We start from the raw sequence: 25,030 nt of genomic DNA, 5'->3' as shown, positions 1-25,030 counted from the left end.
AATATAGATGCTGAGCAGAGACAAGTGCGCAGCCACCCACTGCACCAACACAGAAATTTTTCCTTCTTTTTTTTTTTTTTTTTTCCCCTTTGAGAATAATTCATAAGCTTTTCTGCAAAATTACAAAGTTGTAAGTGAATGAAACAATTTTCAGATTTTTGGTCAAAGAACATTTTGCCTTTATTGACAAATCATACTAATGGGTAACCAGATCTTGATTTATCAGCATGACTTTATTTCCCAAACAGAAAGGGAGAAAAAAAAATCACCAAAATAACAAAGTGTCAGAGATGAAAAATACTCACAGACTGACAGACTTTGTTTTAAAAAGCCAACTGAAACTTATCTGAGTCACTCAGCAGTTCCCAAGAGACACAGAAACAAGCACAAAATCACCATGGGAATTTTTTGCAGTTAGAATGGAAATATTTTATGCAAACAGTTTATTCTATAGTAGCAAACAGGAGGGGATTTTTTTATGCATCAGTTCTTTTTCTTAAGGTTTTGGACTCAAATACCCTTTAGTTATATTTCGCTGGCCTTTTACAGGACTTGATAGTGTTTCCCATCTGAGTGCTCAAGGGTTCTGACTTAGAGCAACAACCAAAGCAAGACAGTTGGTGAGATGGATACCAACCCAGAGTAGGTCCATCCAAAGCCTTTGATGACCTATCTGCGGTGATGTGAACTACTTGTCACATTTTGTCTTGAATTCTATATACTTTGTGCACAGAAGCTACAATAAGGCACAGAAATAGCCCCGTGAGTACGAGAATTTGGGCAGCCTGGTTTACTATGTTTCAGCATTTTGTGCTTGACTAAGTCTGGTCTAAGTTTTTAATACAGTTTGGGCACTTTCAAGTCTGGATTTTCTGGTGTCTACAACGCAAAAGCTTTCATTTACAGAGAATGCTACTGGGTTCATTCCAACTGATGAGCTACTTTTATGAACCTGCAATGAACGTGCAATGTTTGAGAGATTCATTTCTAAAAACCAAAAAAATATCACTGATCCAAAAGTTTTATACACATCAGAATGAGCACTATACTCACAGCTGTACAAAACCAAACTAAATATAGATACCAAAAGGTGGCAGCTCACAAACACGGGATGCATGACAGTATAATAAATAGCTGAGTTATGACCTAGAACTGGATAAGCCTTTAGTACAAGAAAGGCATTGCACGGTGTTTTTTTTAAACTTGTCTGATTTCCCTCTCAAAAACAGTTCAGTAAAATGTTACATACCACCATTTCTCCCTTTACCTCACCAAAATGGAAAATGAAACAGGAAAAAGCTACACTACATCTCCTAGGCAGGAATTTTATATTAATCCAAGCCACCTCCTGATCAAAACTTCACTTTGCAGCTGTATAATTCACCTCTGAAATCTGCAAGATCCATTTCCCATTTTTTATCAGCTGTGCTTATTTTATTATCTGCACGAGGTTCACAGTCTAGTTTTTAAGCACATTGAGTCTCATTACAAATGACCCTCTAGTCAGCCCACAAATCGACTTGGCGAAATCACGCGAGTAAAAGTAGCGAGAGCGTGTCAATATTCAGATTTACCAAACTTTGGGCATGTTCTGTGTGTACTAATCACCACATTTTTCAAATCGCAAAAGAGATTGTACTGCTGCGTTCAAATCTTAACCTGCTGTCCTACTGCTTTCCCAAGCCTTAATTGTCAACTACTATTGCCCAAGAAGCCACTGACTTTACAAGTTGACTCAAATGTTGGTATAGTCCTTCCCTTCCTTGTCTACACCACAACTTGGAGGAGTGACACACATGGAAAAGCATAAGATCAACTGAAAGGCACCTCCAGTGGCTTCAGCGTAATTTAGTTCTCTATTGCAAGCTGCATACGCTACCACATCTGGGCACCAGTATGAACCTCCAATCTGACCTGCAGAAACACATTTTCTCAATGTGACTATTCACATTTTATGTTGCGACTGTTACATTGTGAAATGAAAAAAATGTCCATTTCCACAGACTATGACAAAATAATGCTTCAGCATTTCCGCAACATATTTTTATCAGTCTTTAATTTACTTAACATGCCGTTGCTTTAAAAGCAAGGAATTTCAGAATATATATTAGCGCTGTAATATAAGCATTAGCCACCATTGTGAGGGAGAGGTGCAGGGAAGAACTTTAAATCAGATTGTTAATAAACTACAGAGTTTACCAAAATAAAATGGGGTATTCAAGATCTTTTTTCTTCCATGCACAGAAAAAGCCTATAAATTCTCTCCGCTGTGTTTATGATATAAATAAGGAATCATCCCTAATGCTTTATTTATTTATTTGTTAGTTTTTCCTTCCCTCTTTCCTTTTGGAGAAACAAAAATAAAGCAGTGGAAATACTGACAACCCCCACCAAAAAAAAGAGGAATCGGAAAAAAAATGCCATGCTTCTCTGAGGTACATTTTCTATGGCTGTTCTTTAAGGGTCTGTTCTGATGCACTTGCTCTTGTCTGAGCTGTCCTTAATTCTCAGAAATTTTCTTCACATCTCAACTGAGACTCTAAAGATAGCGGACTAAGAGCTCTAATCCAAGACAGCATAACCCAGGCCTCTGTATATTCCCACCTATTTTATTGCGAAGAGCACAGGTCAGAGAATATAAGGTTTGAGGATGATCTTGCAGTTCTCTGAGGTAACCTTCTTATTCTCCTCCAAGTCAAGGATGACGGAAGGTGGTCCCTAAGAACAACTCTGGAACAAGGCTTTGTTTTGCACAGCAAATACGCAGAACTTTTGTCTAGTTATATGACCCTTGACACCTAGCGCTGGGGAACAATAAATTCGCTTTCAACAAGTTAAAATATAAGGTCTAAGATGACAGGGTCGTTCTTTTATGGGACTTATTAAGAATGCTAGACACACAAAATAGAACTACCTGAAATTTAGACAGCTAGCACCCCAGCAACAGTTCAGAGTGAAACACGGAATAAAATGCCCCCACAGTCGAAAGCACACTGAAAAATGAGTGACAAACAAGTGCGTACACATATTTGGAACTGATATGTTAAAAACTCTTAATGAATGTCCAAACAGTGTTGACAGATAAGGAAAAGGAAATGAATCCCTGGGTCCAACAGCCTGAATAATGAATTTTTAGTGAGTCATCATCATTGTTTACCTCTAAGACCAAAGTATCAGTTCCAAGAGATTTCTAAGGAGCCCCCATGCTCCCTTGCTTTGAATATTATTTGCCTCATAATATCCTCTACTGTTTCCCTTGCAGTAACGATGCAGCCACCCCAGCCTCACAAGCCAACTGCTGATGAAGTTATTAAACAGATTCCAGACCCCAGCCTTGTTTGTTAGATACAACTTCCAGCCCAGTTTCTCCCCCTGCTCAGACGGACAGACTCTCAAGTCTTTTACTCACAAGTAAAAGGATCTTTAGTTATGCAAATGGTTGAAGTGCTGCTACAAATACATCCATCTACACACATCTACACATGAACAAACACAGAAAGCACAGTATAATCTCCTTAGATTGCAGAGGGTATTTTTGCCCAGATCTGCATAAACACACTTGAGAGGAATCAACGTACAAAAGTCTGTGCTTTTGAGAAATCTGCATCATTCTAGGCAGGAATTTTGAACATACAGGCTGGAATGTGGAGGAAATGTTGATTCCCAGGCAAACACTTTTTTTTTTTTTTTTTTAATGGAAAATATCTTTTGGGTGTTTCCAGGTGCCTTCTCAACACTGGATATGTGGGAGACAGAGAGAGGTTTGTACTTACTCGTGGTGTTGTATTTGATCCCATTGAAGAACTCCGGGCAGGGTCTTTCTACCAGTTCCCCCGCCGAGGTTCTGGGCCAGCAGGTCCCGATCTGATCGGTTGTGGCATTGCAGTACGGACCTTTTGCAATAAAAAAGGGAGACAGAAAGAGAAAAAGCAGCAGCTGAGTAAGCACAAAAGCGACACACTTTGCATCACAAAGCAAACGGAATCTTTGCGGAGCCCTGCTAGGTAATGTTTCCTACCATCAAAGCCCAGGAAAGGGATAGAGGAACTCTCTAAAAAAGTCTCTTGTAAACGATCCAGGAGGCTGCAGTTGACATCAAATTCTTCTAGGATGAACTGAGATATGGTCACATCCATTATTCCCCGCAGAACTGGGCTGGATCAAGCTCCTTCCCCCTTTTGTGATTTATTTGGTCCCCTCTCTTCCCTTCTGGAAAAAAAAAAAGAGCACATCAAACTGCGGACACCCTGCAATCTCCTGTGTGTGTGCGTGTGTGAGCTTCTCTTCTTCCCAGCGTGCTGACAACTTGGCTGAGAGTCTGCGGTTGGCTGTGCAGTCCGATCCTCCAAGCTCTTCTCTGCTTTAAACCAGCAGCTGAGGAACCAATGGGCTCACACTGAGCCCAGGGCGAGGGGTTTGCGTCTCTTCACCAGCTCCCCTGGTCTCGCAGCTCTCCGATGCCGTCTCACATTGCCAGGCTGTTGTATTGCTCTCTCCCTCCCTCTTCTCGCTCACACACGCACACACAGTTTTATTGTTAGCTTCGGGGATGAGCGCTTTTGCAAAAAAAAAAAAAATACTCGCTGCAAATTGGAGCCAGGGAGAAAAGGAAAAGCCATCAGATGAATACGACTCCTCTGGCTTTTTGGGAAGTAAAGAAATTCCTGCCTTTGCTGTGTGGAAGTGAGGATGTGCAGAGATGCTTGGACAGGGAGGGGGGAGAAGGGACCCAGCCCAGGAGCTGCAGGACTGCATGCTGAGTTGGCCTGAGAAAGAGGAGAAATAATAAAAGCTGGGATGAAGGAGATGGTCTGATAGAAGGGACAGACTTTTTAGCAGGGGTTGTTGTGTTACAACAAGGGGTGATGGTTTTAAACCAGACGGGAGGAGACTCAGGCTGGACATGAGGAAGAAATTTTTTTAAAATTAGGATGGTAAAACACTGTCTCAGGTTGGCCAGAGAGGTGGTGGATGCCCCATCCCTGGGGACATCCCAGGCCAGGCTGGATGGGGCTCTGAGCAACCTGAGCTGGGTGAAGATGTCCCTGCTCATGGCAGGGGTGGCACTGGATGAGTTTGAAGGTCCCTTCAACCTAAACTATTCTATGATTCTATGAAGGGAGATACCAGAACAAAGGAATCTGGAATAATGACCCACGGGAGAGGTTAAGTGGGAAGAGTGAGAGAAAGTTCAGGAACCCAGTCTGGGTGAAGCAAGGCACAGAGGCAACATATCTTTCAGCCACTGTGGGACATACTGGAGAGCAGCTTAGACCTAACCAGCCTTTCTGGCTTGGTACAGGAGGATATGAGGAAATCTGTATGAAAAAAAGTGGCAAAAACTTGCTACGGAGAATCATCTAGGACCATGGATTCAGAAGGATATTAGGAAGCAAATAAAAAACTGGCTTGTAAGGGAGAAAAACAAGATAAGTATGTATGCTAGTAGCAGACATGAATGCAGAAACAGAAGGCAAGGACAACAAAGAAGCTTTGGCAGAAAGAAGGGGGCCCAGAAATGAACTCCTGTTTACAGCCTGTGTGCACAGCTTTAGGTCAGACATGGTGCTTAAAGTGAGTTAAAAGCAGTTGCATAGGACTTGCTATACCATCTATCTCCCACCCTGCAATGGCCTGGATTTCCCCTTACTCATACTTAAGACTGAAGGGCTTTATTCTTCATCTTCAAGGACCAAAAGGACTGTAGTATCCAAAGAGGAAAAAGAAAAAATCCCTGGCTTAGAACAGCAAATAAATTGACAACATGCACTGACAAGAGAACTAGCCAGGATGCTCTTTTGCCATCCGTGAATTTGGAGATTTTTTAACATTTTCAGATCGCAATGTGGGGAGAGAGAAGGAGTGTCATCGTGGTTTTTGGGTGAATATTTTCATTTTAAGTATGTAAAAACCCACAAAAATAACAAGTGTCCTAACTCTCCAGGCAGCATGATATTCTGAGGTAAGTGAATGGAACCATGATCTCCTTCTCGAGTGAATATTTCCCAAGCTGCAATCCTTCTTGAGAAATCTGCATTTCAACAAATTGACCCTTGTCAACAGCATCAAATCTCTTTGTGCCACACATCTCTAATCCCAAGAAGCAAGAGAGAAAATTTCTTTAGCATCACTTACACAACACCACCAACACACTGGTTGTCTTTAAACGGGGCTTTGAGGAGAAAACCGTATTCCTTAAACTTTCAAGTGAGTGGTTCAAAGGGTGCTCTAAACCTTTAAGCAATTCACAGGCATCTGTCACTCAGAGTATCTTCAGAGGATCTTCCACCCCACATTTTGAGTTGCTTTGCTTCTTCCTGACAGTGCAGCTGAGTTCGGAAAATCTATTTCTGTTCCTCAAGTAGAGCGTCTCAGTGACGGCTATGAGATCTTTTCAGAAGACACCACGTGAAAGTCACAGAATCACAGAATCAACTGGATTGGAAAAGACCTCAGAAATCATCAAGTCCAACCCTTGGTCCAGTGACTGCTATGAGATCTTTTCAGAAGACACCACTTGAAAGTGCCCAGAGGTATCACTGAGCCGAGTGGCCATTTCCATTGAGGCAGAACTGATCAGTGAGGAAGACACTTGTCCAGGATGCTGCCCCTCGGCAGAGCAAAAATCACATAGCCTGGCTAAAAGTCTTCATTTCTCACCTACTGTCTGCTTTGTCTACTTTCGCACATTATTTGTGCAGCACCTACCACACTGGAACCAAAAACTTGGCTGGAGGCTTTGGGTACCAGAGTTTCCTGAATTTTTTGGAGGAATGCATCACATAATAAATCACAAAGAGAAAGTGTCAAAAAACAAAACAAAACCCTAGTTTTATATTTGGTAAATGTTTCAGTTTCCTAAATGCTGCCTTGTATTTTCCAGCATAAACACTTGGAGATTTTTCAAATAGTTCAATTATTACAGAGTCAAACACTAAGATGCATTTCATTCCAAATCTGTTCTTTATAGCAGTTAACAGCCAAAACAACAACCCTGAATTAAACTAAATGTGGTGGGGTTTCTTTGTTGGTTTGGTCTGGTTGGCTTGTTTCTTTGATTTCAGGATTAATTGAATGATTTCTTCATTTAAGTGAGAAGAGCTAGAAAATCTTCAGTCTAAAATTGTTCTTCCGTCAGTTCAGCTAACTTTAGAAAATCAGAAGCAGTACATATTGCACAGATATACTGTTGCATTCCATATATTTAACAACCAAAAGAACCCACCCCGAAAATAAATACAGAGGTGATTAACAAATTGCCTTGGTATTAATTTCCCAGAGTGGATTCCGGGCCATAGACCCGAAGACCCTTCTTCTCATCATGCACAGCAAAACCAGTCAGACTCCACCTACAATTTTACCATTACCTGGTAAAATATTTATCTTTCCTTCTTATTCCACATATGCCAGCAATGAATGTAACAGCAATTTTCAGAGTGGGAACAGAACAGCCTCATAACATGGAGCAAGACAAATCAAGAAGCAAAAGAGGTTGACAACAGCTTGAAGACCTTCACAGACCTCGAGACACCTCGAGAACTACCATAGGAGTATCATATCTGGCTATCTCCTGTGCCACACCATGCTGTAGCTTCTCACAGTAAATTAGATACTCTACTACATGAGTAGACTGTTGAAGAAAACTTCTCAAATTGAGTACTACACTTCTAATCAAAATCTGGTCTCTAGTGCATGTACTGCCACTCAGGTAAATTTACACAGAATGCGCAGAGCTACAAATTGTTGTACGGAGAGAGGAATGTGAAACATAGATAAATACAGATCTTTGTTTCAGTTGATAGACTTATTCGTTAGAAATAAGAGACAACCTTTATTGCTAGAAATTATGTATGACAGTAGTGAGCAAAGATATTTATCATTTAAAAATGCAGGTCTGTGGTGATGAATCTTTGCAGCTTCATTGATGTTGGAAAATATTTATTGTGGGTGTAAAAGGATTCAACAGCATAAATAATAAATGGCTTGTAGCTTCATACTAACATACTTCTTTCAGCACATTAATGCACTTGTCATTCTCTACAGCTATAAAACCTGTATAAGTGAATCATGTTACATGAGACAAATGATGAGACATTGCAGGGAAATTGTGAGAACACACAAAAGAACCAACCTTGACACACTCACAAACCACCAATGTAATTTTTTTTTAAAGTGAGGTGTTTTGGATGAATGCGCAGAACACTATCTACCATATGACAGCACAGAAACATTCATTCCAGAATAACTGTGATTTTATACAAGGTCAAATTCAGGGTCAATGCTTCACAGACGTACCAAGAACACAAAGGACCCATTTTATATATTAATTTATTTATGCCTGGCAATGGCCTGGTCCTCTGTTTACAGCATAAGTAAATAAAATTAAAAAAAAAAAAAATACAGGGGTTAGGTCACATCTGAACAAATAGTGACAACGTGTCTCATTAGTCCCACTTTCTTTCTGTTGAGTACAATGGGAGCGTTGCCAAATAAGATGTATAGAATCAGAGGTCTTGCCCTGCTCTCCTCCTTACAACACATTAGGCAACCAGATTTCTTGTGGCTTAACTCAGGCCATGCCAGTCAAGCTTTTGCTCTCCCTGCCTCCCACTGCTTCATTGTGCTGACTTTCAGTGCATGCTGGGAAGATCCAAGTAGTCATCCCATATGGTCTTAAATTGGGAAGAGGCACAGAAAGAAAACTTAGAGGGCAATAAAATGTTCAGAAGTCAATCTACCATTTCCTCCGAAAACACACAGACACTCTGCATAACTGAATTTGAAACATCATATAGCTCAGAAAGCAGAGAGCAAGATAGAAATAATATTTGATCTACTTGAAGATGTTCCTGCTCATTGCAGGGGGGGTTGGACTAGGTGACCTCTGGAGGTCCCTTCCAACCCAAACCATTCTATGATTCTTTGATTCTATGATCATGTTGCCCAGCTTCCGATTTCTGAGAATGACCAAAATCAGATGCTTCAGAAAATTATTTAGCCCACCAAAAAAACCAGCCAGCTCCAAACTGCCATGATCTAATTACTAGGACATCTTAAACAACCTTAACATATGCAATAAGATAATTAATTATTTGAGTTATGGGCCAGCACACAACATTATAGCTACAGTATTGTAACTCATAGTTTTAAACCATCCAACTCGTATTTGCTTGTTTTTTTTAAGAAGCATCAGAGGTCTGGCTTTGACACCCTGGATTAGTGGCTTATATACTTGGAAAAGATTCAAACTCTGCAGAGTTGCCAGCTCTCAGATTCAGGTTTCTTTGACTCCCCACATTTCATGAGGTGTCTAAGCTGCCATTATAGCCAAGGGTGATCTATATTTTGATTCAACTGCCCAGAAATACATGTGCAGCACCATATGAGATACTCTAGCGTATCTGAGATGGCCACATGAGGCGGGCAGATAAACACAGGACCTAGGGAAGATCCACCTCTTCTGAAACAGCAGCCAAAGGCCAGGCATTTTGTCCTCAAGCATCTCAGGTGTTCTGGGCCACCCATATCTAAGCAACCAAATCAAGCCTCAGATATCCATTGATTAGAAGGGCTGATCAGATCTCACTTGAATATGTGTATGCATGGACACATAAATTTTAAGACTTAATCTGAATTCCAGTCAGCAGAACAACATCAGTGCACATTGCTCCTCAATTCCCGCAAGTGCCTCCCCATTGTCAAACTCGACAAGGAGTAACAACAGCAAATTTTCTTACAAGCACTCGGTCTTCTACTATGTATCTCCACTCCACTCTATACTGGATATTAGACAGAGCAAGAACTGGATCTTCCACCATCAGCATGTCACTAGGGAAAGTCTTTCACTATTATTACTTAGGCTTTACCCTATGTAGTAGATTTTTATTCCTTGGTGGGTTACCTAACTTGAATCCTTTGTAAATACGGGAAACCTCCTAAAACACAAACATGGAGTAGCACAAGTAGCCGTGTAGAGCAGATGAAGATTTCCTGACAGTTTTCTTCTCTTGGTTGAATTGTTATGCTTAGAACATCCTCTCAGAGAGGTAACAAATTCTGGACGTGTCACATCTCTTACGGTATCTCCAGTACAGATGTTGCCAGGGGTGTCACTCACCCTAGCTTTCCTCTGCAGCCAAAGGAAGGAAATAGGAACTTTTATAATGCATTTCACTTGATCTCTTGTAATTGCCTATGTTAGGATGAGACTGATTTTTCCCTCAGCTCCATCCAATACCTTGAGTAGATCTCTGCTGTCTGTAGGAGGAACATATAGCAATTTGGACTAATGTAAATATCTGTATTTATTCAAGTGAATCTCATTCCAGGTGCCTAAAAAAAAGATCAAATTGTTTGCTGAGCTTTTTCCTGCTGGCTCACATTACCTTATCTCTCTAGAGCATTTGGAAACAATAATGTCATTAATTCAGGCCTATCATTTCACGAGAGATCAAATAAAAATATTTTAAATTAAGCACATCAAGAATAAAGATGAGAATAAAAATACCCTGTTATGACAGGGCTATCACAAGCTACCAATTTATCATTACGTTTGGAGATTCTATGTCTTATATTTAATGCTATTATTTAGAAGAGGAAACCAATAAAGCACAAACACTGTATAATATATTTGTGTCTCTCTGCTAGCCAACTTATTATAAGGACTACAGGTCAGCAACCACCAGAGAAAATGCTTGGAAATTAAGTGGAAGAAGAAATGAGCTGTCATGTCAACTTCAAGAAACGAGACAGTGGTTCTCAGGAGCATCATTCTGTAACAGATAGCGAGGGAGGGTCCAGTCACACTAGGCAGAAGCTGGAATGATTAGGCATGAAAACGAATTATCAGAATATGATTAGGGCTGTGATTGATAACGGAGGAAAAAGAACCTAATGAACCCCTGATTTGTGATTGCAAAGCACTTTCAAACTGCTACAGTATGAAATTGCAGCTCCAGAAGAACAGAATGGATGAAAGGATGTATCTCTGTAGCATTAATTTGTGCCTGCATCTGAAATCAGCAACCACTGCTATCTATATAAATTTGGGTATTGCCAAGGATAACAAATCCAAGTACCTCGTTTCAAATCCATTCCCCAGATTGACTCACAACCCTTTGACCTTTTTATCACCAGGGCCAGTATTTCAGATTCTATACCACAGGGTAACTCAGATCTTAAATAGGTATAGGTTGGATATTTGAGAGGTCCATAGTAGCAAAAGGATTCATTTCACCTAATTTCAGGCACCTAAAATTTGGGTGTCTAGACTAAGCCAGACATCTAGGCTCTCTAACAGTCTCCAGGGAAATGGCCACTTTCAGAGAATGATGATTCATTTATGTGGAGCCAAATATGATCCCCAAATTCGCAAGTCTTAGATATTGTACTTAGTAGGATGTAATTCAGCCCAAGAGATTGTTAGATACGGCTGTATTTTATATAGAGCTTTCTCCTGCCCATACATCACATATCTGAGATGGATATTGGAGCTGTGGATATATGTTAGGCACAAATGAAAAGGACAAATCATGCAGTGCAGCACAGTGTGTTTCAAAGCGGAAACAAAAATGCCTATACTAAACTATCTTTATAAGATACATTGTATTAACTACAGTTCATAGAGATGGTTGGATGGGAAGAAATTCCACAGAAGGCAGAGAAACTTCTCCATTTCATCAAGCCTTGTGTACTGGGAATTGTGCTGGGGAGCTCTACACACACACACTGATGCTCACATACAGCAGCTTCTGAAAAGAAATAATCGGTGTGATCATATTTACATGTTGCACACTATGGAACAGAAACTCACTTTAAGATCATTAAGTTCTGTGCTGATTTTGGCTGGGATAGAGTTAGTTTTCTTCCTGGTAGCTACTCTGGGGATATGTTTTGGATTTGTGTTGGAACTATGGATAGTACAGGGAAGATTTTACTACTGCTGAGCAGGGCTTACACAGGGCCACAGTGTTTTCTGCTCCTCACACTACCCCACCAGTGAGGAAGCACAAGAAGCTGGGAGGTGACACAGGTGGGACAGCTGACCCCAACTGTCCAAATGGATATTCCATACCATTTGATGCCACACTCAGCATGTAAAGCTGGGGAAGAAGAAGGAAGCGGGGGATGTTTGGAGTGATAGCATCACCGTTACACGTGATGGATGCCAGCTCTTCTGGGGATGGCTGAACACCTGCCTGCCCATAGGAAGTAATGAATGAATCCTTTGTTTTGCTTTCTTGTGTATGCGGCTTTTGCTTTACCTATTAAACTGTCTTCAACTCAACCCACGTGTTTTCTCACTTTTACTCTTCCGATTTTCTCCCCCATCCCACCAGGATTAGTGAGTGAGTAGCTGTGTTCTGCTTAGTTGCTGGCTGGGGTTAAACCATGACAGTCTTCTTTGGCACCTTTAAGTTTCGTGACAGACCTCAGCTTAAAATTTTGTATCATAAAAATGCCCTGCTCATATTATGACACACTGTCAAATATGCTTTAGGTCTTTCATTACTTTTTTTGTTGTTTTTTTTTTTTTCTACACATGCCCACCTTTGGGGGATATAGTCTTTGGTAAAGGCTGTATTCTTGTTCAAAATTGGTTTCATTGATGAGCGCTTTTGTGCTTAAACGTTGCTTAACTTTAAACCCTCACTTAGCTTCCACTTCAGGAACTGAGGAGTTTGAATGACTTGGTAGAGTTAATTTGTTGAACTAGGACTTAAATGTTGCTTTGGTTGAAATGTACATATGTTTGTTCAAATATTATGTTTTCCCTTGGATTTTATTGGTGTTGTATAAAGGTTACGGAAGGTTGTTATTCCGAAGCATACTTTTTGAAGCACCTGTAAACTGACTACATCCGTTTTATGGGTAAGAACTTTCGCAAGAAGAATAAACCTTGGAAAACAGTCTAAAGCCTCAAAATTAATGTTTTTCAGTTCTTATCAAGTACTTAGATAGGGAAAGCTCAATCCATAGCTGGTTACATCAGCCCTGATTACAGTGGAGCTTTACAAGAGACAAGGATCAGTCCTCAGGAATTCAGTGGAAAACAGCTGAAGACTGAAATAAACACCAACATTAAAATAGATTCATTTTGTTACGGATGTAAAATGCATGTAACTGTCATCATGTAAAATAAAATAGCTGATATTGTGATAGATATTTTAGTAACAGGTGCAGCAAATATTAATCCTGGGAAGTGCGGCACTTCCAATCTACTCGACAGCACAGCTGGGTTTCTTTTCCCATGATGTGTTAATCTGTTTTGTATTTGGTAAACTGCACATATCACACCGATGAATATTAAAGAAAGAGTTGTGGGAAAACATGGAACATTCTTATTAAGCCTTTTGTCATTCATATGCTGTCACACAATTCAAAAAGCAGATATCTTATTGCTAAGCGAGTGCTGATTCTTTTATGGACTCAGTAAATCTCCTCATTAACCTTTCAAAATCTCCTACATCCAACCAGAGTAGTCATTTACGATGTCGGTAACTGAACTGTTGTCATAAGTAGATGTCAAACTCTGTAGACTGATACCTGGAAAATATATTGTGTTCCAGCACTTCTTCCCTTCTCCAGCTAATAAAATTACCAGAATCATTATTTACAGCAACATTGCACGCAACAAGCACCTGGGCATCACATCTTTGCCTTTGGGGGCTGTTTAATGAAGACATAATTATTTTTTGTGAAGAGGTTTTCCTACGGTTATTGCATTTGGAATACTAAGAATTACTTCAGTGAGGATCAAGTTTGCTTCATTTCCATTTCATATAAAATTATTAAATATTAAACCTATTAGTTTAACCCTATTTTCACCTTCATGCAAATAGCCCTTCCTAGACAGAAATGATGAATAAATAGATCCATACTGTTTCTTTCAGAGATAGACAGAGAGTTTGTGAAGTGCTATGGAACTCTTATGGATCAAAGGACTGAGGTAAGCAAGGTATAAATCATCTGTAACAGGATTGTAAGTTGCTGCCTTTGATATATGTAGCACCTATTTCTCCCCCTAGATTCTAGACTTGCATCAAAGCCAGAGCAATGCTGGTTTATATTGATTGGCCACTGGAGGGCTCTCCTTATTCTCCGTTACTGCAATGGAAAAGTTTGATCGAGTTTCAAAACATCGTATACGTGTTTATAGTTACCTAAATACAAAACCATCAGCCACCAAAACATGACAATTTGCTAGTTCGTACACAGATCTGCCTGTGGACAAACTGCATTTTACTGCCTCTGCTTCTTAAGCAGCAAAAATGTCACTATACTAAAAGATTTATTTCACTAAAGAGAAAATTTCCTTTTACAAACAAGATTATCAACTTCACAAGAGATTATGTGTTTGAGATGGACAGCAAAGTCTGTCCTCATCACCCATTCCTCCCCATACCACATCGTTTCACTCTGAAAACACTCCACAACTCAATGCGTTTTTCAAGTAACTGTGCTTTCAGACTTTGGTCATCTGCTTTCCAACTTATTTCACCACCTCGAGACCAATTCCCCTGGCTGGGTCAATTTTCTCCTGATGGAAATGCTGATGGATCAATCATCTTATCCTTTCCACATTAATGCTGTTCTCCCCTTTGGGGAGAGGCAACATCCACACTGCCAGCTATGAATTTCTGACAGGGTTTCCTTTTTTTTTCCCATTTTGTTTGTTTGGTTTGGTGTTTGTTTTGATTCAGTTTTGTTGGTTGGTTGGTTGGTTTTTATGAATCAAAAGGACTGAATTGCTTAAAGTTAAATTGTCTTCTGGAAACAGAAGAGTTTGTTAAATCTTTTCTTAGGACAGTATTTCCAGTGCCAAAATAAGAGTCAAATAACTTTCACCACTTCAGAATAATAATTGGGAACGGACTTTCCCTTGTCATAACGAAAATCCAACTGTGGAGCCCTGTTTCACTCAGTTTTGCCCTATACCATTTTCACTCGCCACTCCAGCAAACTCTTAGGCAAATCTTGAATCAAAATCTCTTTTCTCTTTTCCTTGACCCCATTAAAGTGAACTCTGTTTCGATGAAGAGAGCACAATGTCTTTCCCAGGCCTCACAGAAAGATGTCCATGTCCAGAAGGACATCAGTTTGAATAAACAGTCTAGACTGTGACCATTTTATCCCAGATCCTTTGAGATACCCTAACGCAGACAGAAAAACTACCTACGATAATGGACAAATGGATTTTCTTGGCCTCTGTGACTCTGCTTCTGCCTTTGAATATGAGATTAGTTAGTTGGGCTGGAACAACCTAGGGGTCATTTAAATTACATTTTAATTATTTGGTCTGAATTCCATGGGCTTTTTCATTTGCCAGGTGACAGAAAACGTAGATAGGAGAACAGAAGTTTAAAATCTGGAGCAGGAATTAACAGTTTCCTAGGCTTCTCTGAAATCTGCAGTTTCCTGAACAAAATATATGGTTGAGATCCTCAAATTTTAGATGTTGATTAGCTTATCCAAAAGGTCCTCATGGTATCATTAGTGTATTGCTGTCAATATTTCTGCCTATAAAAGGAGCCTGAGGTGTCTGACTTCATTGCAGTTGTCTACATTATACATACCTAACGTTAGGTATGTATGTATGTAGGAATTCTCTTACCACCTCTGATTATGAGCAAAGGTTATTCCTCCAATAAAGTCCTGTCAGTCTAACGTTAATATTCCAGTCTCCACTGAAATAAATAGCTGAGTATTCCTCCACACCAAGAAAGCCACAATTATATTTGAAATAACTGATTATTTCATGGAGACGAAAGAACAGCCCCTTTTACCCTCTTCAGATAAAACCCAATAACCTCCTTATAAGAAACTTCTGAGAATAAGAAGCAATTTGTATTTTTTAGAAGAAAATACCACTTCTCTTCAGAACAACTGTGCTAGCTTCTTATGGATTATGTTCCCTAAAAGTCCTTGCTGGAGGCAAAATCTGTAGGAATATAAACCAAGTAGTCCAGAAAATAATTGATAGATGGGCATTGCTCAAGCCAGTTCTCCTCTGATTTGCAGATGATGAGGACGAGATCATTTGTCTCAGTTTAATAATCTATAGAGTGGCTGTCAGGGGCAGAGGAATCTCTAAGCTCCCTTAAAAGACAAAAGAGATGTGGACAGTGCAGTCAGTGGACTCTACGGGATGATTTCTGTCACCATAAAGAAGATAATTATATTGGGTCAGATAAATTGTCTTCTGAAAGTCTCTCTTTCTCATCATTAAGTATAAAGGTAACCTGGGCTGACCTGCTCACTGGGACCTGTCTGTACTACAAATGTCTAAACTTAGGGACAGGAATCCCATCTGTAAGGAATATAAAAGAAAAATCAGGCCCAGAAAAATCTTTCTGTGAAAATAGCCTCCATTTGTGGGGAGCTGAATGTTTCCACTGGGCCTTTGCTGTTACTTTCATTTTTGTAAAATTTTCCATTATGTTGTTTGTTATGGGTACATAGGAATCCTGTTCTTGATCAAAGTGTCTTTATTTACTGAATGATTGGTTTTCACCAACCAATAGCACCAAATAAGAGAAAAGTGAACAATGAATTAGAAATAACTTCCACGGTTTTGCTCACACATAGTTCAAACGGCACGACTTCGGCTTTTTAATCTCTAAAACTAGACATCATTAAATTTTGGGCCTCCTGATGGATTGGTCTTGATAAATAAGACAACAGATCCGGCATTTCTCCAAGAGATCAAGTACAGTTTTTCATTTCATTGGTACGTGTACCTGTGTCCTGCTCCCCAAAATAACCATCAGGGTCTTTGAAGTAGGAAGTACTTACGGAGATAATTTTCTATATTGCAGAAAAAACAGTGTTCTTCACAGGAATTTGCAGAGACCAAACTATTATACAATTATTTAACCCAGCTGACATGTATTTGCACTCAATTCTGGGCAGAGGAGGAATGAAAATTGTCTTAAACTCACCTTTAATGTGTTCAGTACCTGTAGCACCGAGTCAGAGCAGGCTGGACACTTGTCATGTAAGACTGACCTTTCTGTGATTAGCTTTAAACCTAAGATTAATTGAATTAGGAAACAAAGCTGTCTCATGCTACAATGCAGCCCAGTAAAACACACTGTGGGAAAGCCGAAGCAAAAGTTATCTTAGTACACAGGGCTAAACCTGAGGCTCTAACAAGCTCCCCAGTTAAACAATGACACCAAAACAACCCATTTTGCCTCATTTTCTGGACCAAGGAAGAGTCAAATTGCTCAGGATTAAGAACTCAGCATGAGTGGAGAAAATATGAGATTCCTACAAAACACGCAGAAAATATCCAGCTCCTGCAAAATGCTGAGTTTGGGGATTTTCTGCTGAATAGATTCCATTTGCATAAAAAATAGATTTTGATTTCCCAGAGTTTACACTTCTGCTGTTAATAGAGCCCATCAATTCAAGACTGATGCAATTTTAAGAGCATTAGTTATGAGCAGAAAATCTCATTGAAGCCCATGCTTTTCAGAATAAATACAAAGGAAAGAAAGGAGGCAAGCAAACAGCTATAAACTCTTAAAGGATAAAAACCTCTTTTTTTCTGAGCATGTTGAGATCTGCACAGTGTTCATACCAAGAGACAGGCTGATCTGATTTAGCTTCTGTTTACTATCATAATGAGAAATTGAATAATAACAATATGATTTATAACCACAAGTCAGACTTTGATTTTTCATTTCTGAGATTAGAAGTGCCCCAGAAAACAAATGCAAACTCATTGGGCCCCTAAAAGCTTTAATTAATGGGCTGAAACAGAAAAAATAAAGGAAATACTTTTATTCTAGAATGTGGCTGGGAATCTACATATAGAGTGTACACGGATTTGCAAAGAGCAAGGTGTAGAAAATTAAGGTTTCCAAGACAACCTTATCTTGTCAAAAGAAAATATATACATCTATGTAAATCCAGATTATTTTTCTTTTCCTCTGGCGGCATTTGTTCAAAAACTAAAACACATTCCTGAAGTTGAAATTGGAGTGTTTTGGAATTAAAAGGAATATTGAAAGAAAACATTCATCCTGTTCTAAAGGGTATCAAGAGTCAGCAGACTTCTCTGGGATGTGTCTGAGATTCCACCACCCACCACTGCCCGATGGATGCCTGGAAATGAAGAGCTCATCAGATTATGATTGATCCTCCCTGAGGGTTATTTGGTCTTCACTCAATATAGTTTATACCCTTACCGGAGTCAGCTGTCAACAGATGAGTCAACTACTGAAAAATACATGTGGTCAATTGTGATAAGATTAGCACAGATTGAGAAGTTTCCATCTCTCCAACTCCTAACAAAGGACCAGCAGCTAGAACGAAAAGCCAACTGGTTTTGCCTAAATCAGCTTCAGCATATAAGAAAGAAGAGTTAAGAAATGCCTTCTTAAAAATGGGCTGTGATAACAAGTAATTACTTGACTGTACCCTAAATAAAACGTACTGTTGCTTTTCTTCAAGGCTGCTACTTTCTTTATTTTTTTAATTAAAAAAATCAGCCATTTAAGTGAGGTCTGTTTTATCTTTTCTGAAGGTTTTAATATAATTGAAAGTAGTTTCCAAAGTATTTTCAATATCTTATGAAGTAAAAATCTTCCTAAAGGTAAAAGTTGTTTTATTGTCACCTAGATATCTACTAGCAATCAGAAGTATTTAGATTTTAAGTTGATATTTTTAAGTTTGCTTTTGCCTATTGGAAATTCTACATTATCATTGCCTTAAGAAATTACGTTGAAAACTCCTAAACAAACAGGAATACCAAACACTGACTGTAATTATATTTAGGATTTGGGAACCCCTCAGTACCTTAGGGGAACTGAAAAAAAGGCACTGAATCTAGGCGCATTCTCGCACTACTAGCTTTATGTTGCTTTTCTGCTACTATGTGTTGTTATTTTTAGTCTAGGTCATATTTAGAAATTAATTTACTAATAAGATCATGTTTAAGTGCTTCTTGACACTTTTAAAGAATGTCTGTTGTTAAATAACCTGCCTTGCTAAAAATAACTCAAAATATTGCTTTTCTAGAGGTACCAAAAACATTCTGATTTAAACTTTGACCTTGACTTAGCATCCAATAAATACAACTATAAGTTTTGAAGCATTTTTTTTTAATCATGGTAGTAATATCCCATGACAATTGCTTCTCCATTAAGTCTTAAACCAACGAGCTTGTGCAGAAATGTCAACAGGAGAAGAAAACTTTAACGTCTTCCAGATACCTAACACAGCCCTAATCTTAAGACCAAAGCCTAGATTTGGATCCTGCTCTACATCATCTGCATCACCTTAATCTTTCTCACAGCTTGGCAGTCTCAGTAGATGATTAAGGACTGGTAGGGACTTCTAGACACCTACAACAAGAAAAATGTAGAGGAGAATCTCTGGGTCCAAAGGGGAGGATGGAGAGAAGGGCTATCTGGTATCTCAGGATTCTGTGAAGGAGTAGGAAGAAAGAGGAGAGAGAGTATAGGAATAGCCTAGAGAAGAGGACAAAGACCTATAGTCCATCTGTCTCCCAACTCCTCAGCCCCTTCCTATGCAGTCAAATTTCCAAATTATCACTGACTTTTTACTCTCCCTGCTCTCTATAAGGAAAATTTTCAGCCAAATCTATTTGCAAGGAGCAGCAAGTTTATTTCACCACAGGCAACCACAATCACACAATCTACAGTAATAAAATACAACTACGTGATACATGCAGTAGCTGCCGAGTTGTAAGGGACAAAGATGCCTACCTGTAAACTGTCACTGTCTCACAACTACTCCTAATTTCAAAAAGTGAATAATGAGGAAAGCAGTGGGAAGAAGAAACTGAAACAACACTGGCTTTAAATTACCCATGACAATACATCATGGGAAAGAAAAATGTTGTTTCTCTACACAAAGTCTTCAGTAGCACTTAACTAATAGGGCTACATCTCCTCCACCCCCTGGTAACAGGTGGAGAGGGCAAAGGGTAGTAATTATAAAGCAGAATTATTTGCAAGGTGTAATGCGATCATAGGCCAAAGGCCAAATGGAAAAAAAATAACAATTGAAAACAAGGAACGTTTTAAGTTTGGCCTTGCAAATAATAAAGCATAGGAGAAAAACCCACGTGAAGAGGTATTCTACTACCTGAAGCCAGAGCTGACGGACACTCCAGGATAGAGTTTGGTGAAAGGCACGGAAGCATGAGAAACATTAACGAGGAGAAAGTGTTTGGCCCACACTGTTGCTCATGAGGGAGTAGAATTGACCCCCAATATTTGCACAGCGCACTTGGCCCAACAAATGAGCTGCAGAGAACAGAGAACAGAGTGTAGGAGATGAAGGAAAACACTGATTCAGACTGAACTGGTACAAAAGGAAATTTTAAAAGAGCTTAAGAATGTAGCACTTCTGATGCTTATTAACAGACTCTCTGAGACCCCAGGAACATAAGTGATGTACATACCAAAGGCTGTCATGGTAATAAGGCCACCAGCTATTTTTTTTCACATTAAACTCTACAATTGCATGTGCCATGGTGTTTGGCTACACGTCTCTGAGGTAAATCCCACAGTTGCCCCCCTAAGAAAGCTTTGTGCCAAAATATCGTACAACAGTTCACTGGGGTCCTTCAGGATCAGAGTGACCCCACAGTTTTCTTTAACCCAGGTCACTTGGCCTGTCTTTCAGTTTTTTCCTGTCAGGCTTTATTACCCTGTTTGAGAATTTCCAGCTACTGTTCAAAGCCAACTTTGTGCATTAGATAAAAGCTGGACATGACCAGGTAAGACTTCTGTAGTTGTTGGCTTGCCCACATCATTATTCTCTTTCATGATAGTTTTGTCTACACTGACCATTATTTACTCAAAATAATATATTCAACCAATAAACACAATAATAACCATGACAATTCAGAGTATCCATAAGTGGCATTTACATATCCATAAAGAGCTGTATACTTGTAACAGATAAAGAGGACAGCTATTTTTATTACGCTGATCAGCTTGCTCTTGCTACATACAAATATAAACCGTTTAAACACCATCGGTTCTTTTGGGGATTAGTATGGAACAAAGGTATTTGTACAGCATATAATGTTCCAGCCATGATTGGTGTCATACTAACAAGCATATACTTTCTTTACATCAAAGTATGTGACTGTAACATTTCATAAGGGAAGAGAGTATTTATTGGAGCATGGGGCAGAGAGAGAGGAACTTCAAATCCAATTGTAGCTAAAGTCGTGATCTCAGGTAAATTATCTCCCTTGTCTTTATTTGTATTTCCAGTAGGTGCTAAGTAATTATTCACTGTGAACACCTCAGCACTCCCTTCCTCAAAATCATTACTTCTATTCTCCAGAAGTTCACACCAGCCACCAGAATCCAAATTTAATCCCTTATTTTTCCATGGAGTCATACCTGTGAGTTTCACCTTTGGACCTCCTAAGATTTCTGAAGAAGATCAACTGCAAATATCAACACATAAGAGCTTCAGCTAAAAGCAAGAGCAGTTACATCAATCAATTTGAATGTTCTTATGTTGCATGTGAGCTTGCAAGGTTACCATGGAATATTTAAAACTTTTGCAATGGAAAAATATCAGCTGCTTGCTTCTAATTGCTATATTATTAGTACCAACCAAGTACTGCAGACAGGCTACAGATTGAGAATATCTCAAGTTCAAATGTTCCTCTAGTGATTTGATTGGCTTTGAATTCTTGGCAGATCATCTACCTTTTCACTGTATATAAAACAGAGGTAAAAATGTGCATTCCTCAATTTCCATGAATTCTATAAGAATGTTTTCACTATTAAATTTTTAAATTTTAAAATATGGAAAGCAAACTACAGCAAAATATTCCTATTTGTTTTAACACCGGAAACAAGAAGTAACCAAAAATGGTGGACTTAAAGTAAAATAATCCATAAGGGATTCAGGCCTCCTGAAAAGAGCCAAAGAGTTAAAATGTGCTCTGAAATCTTCAATGCAGATCAAAATTCAAGTATGCTTTGCTTTTTTCATCTGCGGACTATGGGACTGCATAAAAACAAAGTAATAGGGCTACATAATGCTGCATACATTTTTCCTCAACTCTGTGTTTTCTCAAACAAAATGGACAGATTTATTTCATTTTCTCTTGGATTTTGATGCAATTCTAATTATTATAATATCAAAAAACAGAAGGTACAATAATTTCTACTGTGTGTGTTTCCACTGATGCCCCTGTGCTCCCTGTCTCCCTCTTGAACATGGTCATATAATCTTGTTCTCCAGGTTAGGGAAACAATAGCCAGAAATTTAATAACCTATATAACTATGTTAATTTTGATTGTATTCTTATTAAAAAAACAAAACCAAAAACATTGCTTTTTGTAAAAGTACATATACTAGGTGAATTTCTGTATCACTTATCTCAGAGATTTGTGTCCTAACCAACATAACGAGCTATTTTATAGCAACTCAGAAATACATATATTTTCTGCTAATAAAAATTCTACTTTTGGGTCCAAGAACACTTCATAGACATTAAATAAAAGAAGAACAGTAATCAGTCAAAACAACATGAGAGAATACCAGCCTGGTCTGAGTGAATTGGACAGTCTCTCCCAAGCAGAAATGACAAGCACTTTACATAGTAACTTGGGCATTTGTTATAAAATAGCATTTTGCCCCTCTGAACCTCAAGACTTCTAAAATGTCTAGGAGGAATGGGGAAAAAAATAATGAACATCCTGTATAAATCATTGACTTTATTTATCCATGCTGAAAGTGGAGGTTTGAGCAAAGATTTAAAGTAACTCAAACAAGAGAATGGGATACATTTTTTTTTTCTGGAGAGATCAAAGCAAAAACCACCCATCATACTCAAAATCCTAGAACTCAAAGGTTTCAGAGTTCACCCAGTGGCTGCTGGAAGAAGGACAACTTCAGCATAATGACACTTTCCATTCTTAAAATAATCAGGTGTTTATATGTATTTATACACATATATGTATATAATTTTATGCATGTACATATCTATATATTAAAAAAACCCAACACAACAAATTGACAAATAGATAAGAAGCCACCCATTTTAGCCAGAAACCTTGGTTTTAGCTCATAATGCAAATTTCAAAGACCTGATGCCCACTGAAGTGTGGCTAAACACAGAGGATTCATCTAAAGATTTCATACACATGTTCACAGTGATGAACTCACAAGCAGTCTCCTTGGGTAGATTAAAAATGAAATTGCAACTCTATCTCCCTTCTGATATTAACTCTTTCACCTTTATTTACACAAAAGGCAGAAAGTAATAGTTTTCCACATGCTGCTAAATTACCTCAGGGATACTTTCAAAGAAATAGAAGGTTCTTAGGAGTGTGATTAATTCCCTATAACTCTAGATATTGCAAAGTAGATATCTGCAGCTGAGTGGGCCTTAGGTTGCCTCCATATTCAATGATAAAATAGGTTTATTTAAAAATATCAGAACAGCCCTATTTGTTCTGGTTAAAGGTCCACCTACTACATCTGGTAGATTGTAGACGCCCCATCCCTGGAGACATCCCAGGCCAGGCTGGACGGGGCTCTGAGCAACCTGAGCTGGTGAAGATGTCCCTGCTCATGGCAGGGGTGGCACTGGGTGAGCTTTGGAGGTCCCTTCCAATCCAAACTTTTTTGTGATTCTATGATATTCCTGTCTTAAGTGAATGCTTAGGGAAGAACACAAGAACAGAATACACATAAGCTGTCTCCCAGCCTCCATTAATCTCAGAGGATTTCCTGAACAAGGTTTCTCTGGTGTGGTAAACCTCTATGCATTTTACAGTGTTAGTAGTCAAGAGATCAGCTTCTAAGTGCTTGGCCTTATGTACCAAGGACATCTGTATAAGATGCAGTTTCAAGAGGATGAAGACAGAGTCTTACAATGGCACAGTTCCCTATGGTGTTCTTTAGAAGGATTTAGGGAAGACAAACAAATTCACACATAGGCTAGTAGGTTTTTTACAGCAGTACTATGTAGAGTAATGAAATCCAATTCCTGTAACACATTAATGGCATTGAGATACCACAAAGCATTTACATCTTTAGGAATCTATTTCTCATTTATGTCTCTTAGCTATGGGTATGTGCACTTGAGATATTTACATCCATAAACAAACCTTTTGCCTAACATGTTTATGCACAGGAGCAACGTTACTCAGTGGAGCGTATCACTGTAGTGAATAAGTCATACAAGTAAAGATACGCTCAGGGTGAAGCGGTTGAACAGTTCAGGTCCCAGTGGCTTACATAAACTCTGTTAACATTTCCCATTATCTTTTTCTTATGCAGCCAGCTTCCACACTTTGACACATTCATGAGTAAGATGAATGCCTGGAGGAAAAAAAAAAAATCTCACAGTTCTTATTTTGTAATGGAATAAGAAAGTTCAACAATACAGAGCTGGAGCTTTACGGGTCAACTTTGCATTTTTACTGGCTTTATGCTTAACTATTTTTTTCATACATGGGACTATACAATACGTTGTCCCCACATCAGGGCTGGAGGCCAAGGCAAATCAATTCCATACATAACAGAGTTTATTCAGAAAAGGTCGACCAAGTGATGCAGTTGAGAGCTAAACAAGGATGGATGGATAAATCACAAGGATAAATCACAATAGGTAATTTATGCAAGTTGAACCTCTGATTCATTGTCTGTGTTCAGAGTCTTGTCCACGGCCATGACAGCATCTGTAAGTATGAAGCATCCTAACACTTTCTCTTCCTCAGACCAGCCACTGGATTCTCGAACAGCTTTGAGCACATCTTGCAATGTACTAAAAACAGATAGTAGAAGGTCACCTTCTTTTTTTGCTTTCATTAGATGCTAATGAAGTACAGCAGTGCAGGCAGGTATGAGTTTGTACAAAGGGGCCTAAGACACAGAGAGTTTGCCATTTTATATTCACAAATAAATAAATGGAGCCAAATTTCACCTTGCTCTGTCTATATTGTGACTCTGGCTCTGAGTGTGTCTCAAAGACATTCCTCCAAAAGAAGCAAGAAAACATCCGTTTTGTCAAAAG

The 25,030-nt window shown here is 39.0% G+C and overlaps 1 protein-coding gene across 6 annotated transcripts in view; it reads right to left on the bottom strand.

The window, feature by feature from the left end:
• Positions 1-25,030, bottom strand: part of CRHR2 (corticotropin releasing hormone receptor 2) — a 146,981-nt gene that overhangs the window by 101,621 nt on the left and 20,330 nt on the right. For 2 of the 6 annotated variants that reach the window (XM_065050321.1, XM_065050322.1), the window contains exons 3-4: positions 4,019-4,209; positions 3,774-3,893 (exon numbers count right to left, since the gene is read on the bottom strand). In XM_065050321.1, the coding sequence (XP_064906393.1) occupies positions 3,774-3,893; positions 4,019-4,136 (238 nt within the window). In that variant the 5' untranslated portion in view covers positions 4,137-4,209. Of the gene's footprint in view, positions 1-3,773; positions 3,894-4,018; positions 4,691-25,030 lie in introns of those variants that run through there. The other 4 variants (XM_065050323.1, XM_065050319.1, XM_065050320.1 and 1 more) reach the window with 3 other exon arrangements.

Source organism: Columba livia, chromosome 2, assembly GCF_036013475.1.
Source record: "Columba livia isolate bColLiv1 breed racing homer chromosome 2, bColLiv1.pat.W.v2, whole genome shotgun sequence".
Lineage (NCBI taxonomy): Eukaryota > Metazoa > Chordata > Aves > Columbiformes > Columbidae > Columba > Columba livia.
The sequence above is the reverse complement of the archived record's forward strand: the minus strand, read 5'-3'. Positions and strand labels throughout refer to the sequence as shown.